Source organism: Zeus faber (assembly GCF_960531495.2).
Source record: "Zeus faber genome assembly, chromosome: 17".
Taxonomy (NCBI): Eukaryota; Metazoa; Chordata; class Actinopteri; order Zeiformes; family Zeidae; genus Zeus; species Zeus faber.
The window spans coordinates 19,768,206-19,775,730 of record NC_137204.1 but is presented as its reverse complement, the minus strand read 5'-3'; the positions used below and the strand labels follow the sequence as shown (position 1 = coordinate 19,775,730).

The 7,525-nt window shown below is 43.6% G+C and overlaps 1 protein-coding gene across 1 annotated transcript in view; it reads left to right on the top strand.

Annotated features, from left to right (window-relative positions):
• Window positions 1–451: 451 nt before the first annotated feature.
• myo1hb (myosin IHb) overlaps window positions 452–7,525 on the top strand; it is a gene marked incomplete at its 5' end in the record, with an annotated part of 14,235 nt that continues 7,161 nt past the window's right edge. The window contains 12 exons of the mRNA XM_080017451.1: window positions 452–481; window positions 4,000–4,161; window positions 4,953–5,068; window positions 5,258–5,456; window positions 5,932–6,012; window positions 6,111–6,290; window positions 6,402–6,500; window positions 6,630–6,743; window positions 6,857–6,928; window positions 7,019–7,138; window positions 7,258–7,325; window positions 7,420–7,525. Of these exons, the coding sequence (XP_079873577.1) occupies window positions 452–481; window positions 4,000–4,161; window positions 4,953–5,068; window positions 5,258–5,456; window positions 5,932–6,012; window positions 6,111–6,290; window positions 6,402–6,500; window positions 6,630–6,743; window positions 6,857–6,928; window positions 7,019–7,138; window positions 7,258–7,325; window positions 7,420–7,525 (1,347 nt within the window). The remainder of the gene's footprint in view (window positions 482–3,999; window positions 4,162–4,952; window positions 5,069–5,257; window positions 5,457–5,931; window positions 6,013–6,110; window positions 6,291–6,401; window positions 6,501–6,629; window positions 6,744–6,856; window positions 6,929–7,018; window positions 7,139–7,257; window positions 7,326–7,419) is intronic.

Sequence of the window (7,525 nt, the reverse complement as noted above, 5' to 3'; positions counted from 1 at the left end):
CACACATGCACGCGCGCACGCACGCACACACACATACCTATCTAGGCTGGTGAACACTCTGGATGGAAGGTCTGGATGTGAGTTTGCTGCCTGAGCTTCATCAATATTTAACCGCCGTCGTGCTTCCAGAGCCAGGTTCCTCATTAAAGTACTCGGTCACTATGTACAACGCACTGACATGGGTCCGGTGTGGAACGTCAGTGCCACCTTCACCTTCTTCTTCTTCTCCTTCGTCCTCTCCTTGGCGTCCGAGGCCACAAAGCCGTGCCGCCGATGTGCAGCGCTTCACAGACGTGCAGGAGTCTGGAGGACCGATCTGAGCTGAAGAGAAAGGGGACCGGGCACTGGGGACTGTAGCATGGGCACAACGCTTGGCCACTGAGACGGCCCGAGGACTGTTGGTCTGAAATAGTTTGGATTTACCGAGTTGGTGGAACTGACAGCTTCAATCATGACTCACTTGGCTTTGGAAATGACGGAGGTATGGCACGACATGTGTGCGTCCTTGCCTGTAAATGTCTTTAGAATTGATTTTTATGCAAAGCGCTCTGCTTCATTAACCGTATGGACGACGAGAACAAGGATAGACATACGTTATACCTTTTTAATATAATAAATCTAACAACCATCATATACGGTTTATCCTGTTGATTGACAACGAGACGACAACAACAACGAGGTGATGCTGGACGGCGTTAGTTAAGCGTTACAAATCAGGCGACGCCTCGCCGAGGTCCTCGCTCTGATTTCCAAGACGGGCGTTCCAGAGGGGAACGTTACGTGGCGCTGGTGCTGTGCACTGCAGTGCCAGGCGATGGAATCCGGCGGCGCTTTGGGTTTCACTAGACACCCGCAGCCCCCTAAACGCGTGTTGCCCGGGGTGACGCGTGTGTCAGTCAATGGCCCGCGAGGAGTGCTATCTCTTTCAGGAGCCTAACTGCCACTTTGTGACTGGGTAACAGGATCCTGCCCCATAGTGGAGAGGCAGGGACAATGGAGAGCCCTCTCGGGTGATGGTCTTTGGGACAGATAGACTTTCCTCTTCTGCTGTCGAATTTTTGCCGTTTTTTTTTTCAATCGTCAATCCCCCCGTTCTTCGATTTTTAAATTTGTCTTTTTTGTCTTAAAAAGCGCGTCTCTCTCGTGTCCAGTTGGTACCGTACCTGAATGTCAGCGGAGAGTGTTCACCAACTCTCGTGTCCGGTTGTCCTTCTGACCTCCGCTCTGCACTCCGGCCAAAACGTCCATTTCATTGAGGCTTCCTGTCCTCCCGATCGTTCTGACGCGGTCGTATTCAGTTTCAAAGGAAGCTGGAAATCTCTGTGCTGCGCTGTGTGGCTCGCCAGAAGCCTGCGTACAGTTACCAGCAAATTGCCAACGACGAGGCCAAGTGCCAGTGGAGGGGAACCACGTGTCGTGAAGCGACTGTGTTTGGCAAATAGAAGTCCCAGGCCTCTGAGATGAGCGCTTGATAACTCCCTCGGGCGTAGATCAAATAAATCATCCGCATGACATTCCGGTAACTCAGTTTTTTCTCGAAAATGTTAATGTGATTACTGTAAGCACAAGGACTCACTTACTGTACAAATGAAAGGCCTTTTATACAGTATGTACAACGCTGCAGTCCAGAAGCTCCTTCAGCAGTTTTTATTTTTGTACGATATCAAAAGGTCATGGAAGGCTTTTCCATGACCTCTGAGTCACCCCGGTTTTTAAACAAAGGTCCCGTAGACGCTGGACCGGAGTGCCGGTGCGCCTTAATCATTTTGAGTGTAATATAAATGCATTCTGGAATTGACTTATTACACTATTATTCTCATTGCGTCTTTATCATCACACTCACTTTGAAGTACAGGTGGTACAGGAGTTATGTGCGTGCAGCCATGTGTGGGTCCGTATTCAAAGTTTGTCCTCTGTCTTTGCCCGCGGGTATATGGCAGTGGTGTAACAATAAGAGAAGAGGTGAATTATCTGGTATGTTCCACCCTTGGCGTGCCCTTTTCCTCGGAACGGGAACAGTTTTAATTATCTTGTGATGTAAGTTATGATTTAGTTGAAGTTCAAGTTCAAGTTCAAGAGGTTATTTGTTACTGAAATATACACACGGTCATACATATATGCAGTGAAATGTCATGACACCTGGTGATTACCCACAATAAGCGCTATAGATACTAAGAATACTAAAATGTGCATAATCGACATGAGGTGGTTGCCCAGGCGGCCGCAAGTTGTGTGTTATATGATGTTCTATTGTAGCAATTTGTTGGAAAATCCACAGTATCACAGAAATGAAGAAAGGAAATACACGCAGGCATTTTGTTTAACTAATTTATACCGATAAGTCTACACATTGACTCTCTTTCTCTGTGTTCCAGTGCCTTTCCCATTTCCCACACGTAAATATACACACACACACACACACACACACAAATACACACACATGCACACACACGCGCACACACACACACACACATACACGCACGCACGCACGCACGCACGCACACACACACACTCAAATGGAAATGGTGGGTGTTGTATGTCAATGTTTCCTGCAGGGAGTACTTTCCTTTCCTTTCAATACAACCAAATGTTCATGGCAGAAGGAATACTGTACTCGGCCAGTTAGGCCTGCATCACTGCTCTCAAAGGTAGGGAATTGACATTAAATCTTTAAACACATATACTGTATATATCTCTTATAATGACCAATTTCCCATTTCATTGTAACGTCCTTCTTCTTCCATGTTACTAAGGAGAGCCAAGTGCTGATATCACTAAATGATCTGAGATTAACGGTGAGTGTCAGCTGATAGGTCAGCTTGGCACCGAGCGTCCATGGAGGCATGGTATTGGGTGGCTCTTTCATGGCGCTGTAATTAAAGTGCATAGAGACGGCTGATTATTTTACCTCAGGCATACCCAGTGGAGCATTTTCAGCAACACCGGCCAGACACTGTGCTATCCCAACTGCGTGCATACGATTTGCTAGAATGATTTTTGTGCCACGGCTTGATCATTTGTATTCGATTTTTGGGGAGGTGTATTTAAGAATTTTCCAGATACCGACTTAAAAAAAAGTATGTTTAAAGTACAAGGAAACAGATAAGATAGTAACGGCTGAAATTAGATTTGTTGCGGGGATGGAGGATGTACCCGAGGCCACCGAATAGCTGGACTGGAAGTCCCAGATATGGGGACAAATGAGGAGGAAATGGGTTGTCTTCTGGGGAATTAATGGATTACACTGGTTCTGTTTCCAAACTATGTGTGTGTGCGTGTGTGTGTGTGTGTGTGTGTGTGTGTGTGTGTGTGTGTGTGTGTGTGTGTGTGTGTGTGTGTGTGTGTGACGGTTCCTTTTGACGCTGGTTCTGTTTCCAAACTATGTGTGTGTACGTGTGTGTGTGTGTGCGCATGCGCGCGGGCGTGTGTGTGTTTGTGTGTGTGTGTGTGTGTGTGTGTGCGTGCGCAAGTTTGTTTGTGACCTTTTGATTATCGGCTCACATGTTCCTGTGTGAGTGGACATTTGGGTATCATCACATTTGTAACCCTGCAGGGTGACAGCTCTCACGCAAACAGATAACCGCGACAAAAACAGGACGCAGGGGGTCCGGGTCATCAGGGGAGTGTCCTCCAAGACACAAACTGAAGATAGAAGTGATTAAAGTGAAGAAAGATAAGCTCGGATATACTATAGAACGCTGTAAATATAAGTGTTAATATGCGTTAAAATAATAAAATTGCATGGCATTACGTTACAAAAGGCCACGTTACATTACTTGACGAGACCTTATATTTATTTCCAGAGTCAGGTAGATAGGTTATACAGTATATACTGTATACTGTGTATATACTGTATACCGCAGATGGGACAAGGGGTTAGAAAGTGAGGTCAGAGGAAACCAACGCAGATTAGTGAAGGGTAATGGGTTGAATTGCCAGTCCTCCTTTTTCCTTTCTTTCCTGGGCACGTCGCTGACTCCGTCCCTGGTCCGGCCCCAGAGCCTGGAGGAGCGCTGCAACCGCATCCTGAGGAACATGGAGGGCTCCCTGATGGCCAGGGACCGTGTGGGCATCCAGGACTTTGTTCTGCTCGACGCCTACACCAGCGAGAGCGCCTTCCTGGACAACCTGAGGAAGCGCTTCCACGAGAATCTGATTTATGTGAGTTTCTCTCGTTCTCTCTCTCTCTCTCTCTCTCTCTCTCCCTCTCTCTCTTTACCCCAGTGAAAAAAAACATATTTTTCCACACTGGAAGTATATTTTTAGCAGATCAAGTGTGTTAAAAGCATTTTTCTACCCATTTGTACTTTTGTTTTGAGTATACAGTACTTCAAGTATACTCACAAAAAGTAATGTTGACCTTAAGTTAGGTTCATATTTTTTACATTAACCTAATTTAAGCTGCACATGTTTGTGCAGCTTAAATTAGAATGTTTAGTATACATGTTAAAAGTGTGTTATTCTGGTCATCAAATGTCACAAAAAATACATGAAAATCATATTTGTAATATCTTAAAGCACCTCTTAAGTACACCCTCAAACACATTTAGTGCAACTTAAGTGGTTTCAATTGAACACAATACTAAATATAATAAATATGTATATAATAATAGTTATAATAATAGTTAACAATAATAGTTCAGATAACACACTGCAGTATACTTTTTTTCACTTGGGTGTTTTAGTAAAGGTTTTGGACTTTCGACCTAAGATGGAGGTACATTGTGAGATCCCCTCTAAATATGGTGTGTATTGCTGAATGGGCAATCTTTGTATTTTTTGAAATTGCAGAGTGAGTGCTTTGACACGCTTCTTTAATCTTTTCATCGTCTATGGGAATTGAGAGCCGGTAACTTTGACTTTGACGTCAAAAATGTACCACTTTTTTTTAAGGTAAAAGTAAATTAAAGTTCCGTAAGATGTGCATGGTGTTCAATTTCTCTCCCACACAGACCTACATTGGGACTCTCCTGGTGTCGGTGAATCCCTACAAAGAACTGGACATCTACAGCAAGAAGCAGATGGACACGTACATGGGAGTGAATTTCTTCGAGCTTCCTCCCCACATGTAAGATCGGCAGTTTTTATTCTATTATTGTACCATGCGTATACTTTTACTACACATGATTATTTTAAGTATTCTTAGAAATAACACTTTCCTATATATAGACAAATTCCATACATTCACGAACACTGTAAATGATTATGAACACTCACTTGGAGTCACTGTGATGGAGTCATTCACTGTATTTTTCAGCTACGCCCTGGCAGACAACGTGTTCCGCACCATGTTGGCAGAGTTCAACAACCACTTCATCCTGATCTCAGGTGAGAGCGGAGCGGGGAAGACCGAGGCTTCCAAGAAGATCCTGCAGTTCTACGCCGTCTCCTGCCCCAGCACCAAGCTGCTCAACAACGTGCGAGACCGACTACTGCTCTCCAACCCCATTCTGGAGGTCAGTCACACTTCACAGTTTGCATGTTTATGGAAGGTGCTAATTATTATTATTTATTATTATTATTATTATTATTATTATTATTATTATTATTATTATTATTATTATTATTATTATTATTATTATTATGTCTACATGTATGCTTATGCACTTGGATCCTACATAGCTGGTACTGGTACTTTTAACTTTAGTATTATTTATTTATTATTATTATTACTTTATTATATTACATTTGATTATATTATACATAATATATTTTCTTAAATATACTTACTTTTTGTAAATATAATTTTCTTGCATTTGCTGTATTTTTTAACATACCGTCACCTTATTTTATGATTGCAATTTTTTCTTAAATGTATGAATATTGAATGAATATGAATATGAATATTCCTAAAAGCTGTGCATTCCTCAACATTTTAACATATTTGGAGTACCACAATAAATATTTGTAATACTTTCTAACTCCTACCAGGCTTTTGGAAATGCCAAAACCTTGAAGAATGATAACTCAAGCCGCTTCGGAAAGTACATGGATATCCAATTTGATCACCAGGTGGACACACACATGCCTTAAAACCATTTTTCAAATGTTCATTTACACAATTAAATGTTTGTGACATAATTTTTTTTATTTTATTTCTTTTTACCAAGGGCGGAGCTGTTGGTGGCCACATTCTCAGCTACCTACTAGAGAAGTCACGCGTGGTCCATCAGAACCACGGAGAAAGGAATTTCCACATCTTTTATCAGCTTGTGGAGGGAGGAGAGGAAGACCTCCTCCGCTGGCTCGGCTTGGAGAGGAACTGCCAGCGCTACCGTTACTTGGTACAGGTCAGAACAACAACATCAACAAAATTCCCTTTGCCAGTTACAGGTAAACTCCCTGATCAAGATTTTATCACTGGACCCAGAAGCCACATTGGTTATTTTCATGTCTACTAGGGCGCCTGTGCCAAAGTAACCTCTATCAATGACAAGAGCGACTGGAAAACAGTGCAGAAAGCTCTCTCCGTCGTAGAGTTCAGCGAGAGCGACATCGAGGTGAGATCTGGTTTTAAAGCGGGGACTCAGTGTCCCCGATGTTGTCACCTCAGCACCGCACGTTGAGACTAAATATTCGTGTGGCTTTACGCGGCCGGCGAAAATGTAACTCTCTCCATGGCGTTGCAGAGCCTGTTTGGAATAATTGCGAGTGTGCTTCACTTGGGAAATATAAAGTTTGACACCGATTCCCTGGGATACGCCGTTCTCAATAACAACCCGGAGATGCACTGGCTGTCAAAGGTGAGCGAGGAAAAAACGACCCCAACGGAAGAAATTACGTTCGTTCTCCTTGTCTTTCAAAGAAAACGACCTTTGATTTTTTTCCGCGTCACCTGTTGGTTTATTTTGTGCAGTTACTGGGCATTCCCACTCAGGTGCTACAACAGGGCTTAACCCACAGGAAGATCGAAGCCAAATCAGAGGAGGTGAGGCGATGACTTGTTTTCTTCTTTAAAAACAATAAATGCATTCGACGCAATTCAACTTTCCGTTCCTAACTCGTCTGTGTCGTGTAGGTGTACAGTCCCTTTTCTGCTGAGCACGCGGTGTACGCCAGGGACGCCCTCGCCAAAGCCATCTACGGCCGAACGTTTAACTGGCTGGTGGGCAAGATCAACGAGTCGCTGGTGAACCAGGTGAACAACCGGACGGCACACGCCCTCAAACGCCCGTTTTTTTATTTATTTTTTGCTTAAAATATTTAAAACCAGGTCAGAACCAAAGTGTGATATAAGTGTTGGGTTTTTTTGGACAGGATTCTTCCAGGAAGACAGTGATTGGCCTCCTGGACATCTATGGGTTTGAGGTGTTCCACATGAACAGGTCAAGTCGATCACGGAGAGGATTCAGCAGCATAATGTGTGACGAGAAAAAACCTGGAAAAACATTCAATATTTTTTCTTTCAACCAATTTCAGCTTCGAGCAGTTTTGCATAAATTACTGCAACGAGAAGCTGCAGCAGCTCTTCATCCAGCTGACGCTGAGGTCGGAGCAGGAGGAGTACCAGATGGAGGGAATCGAA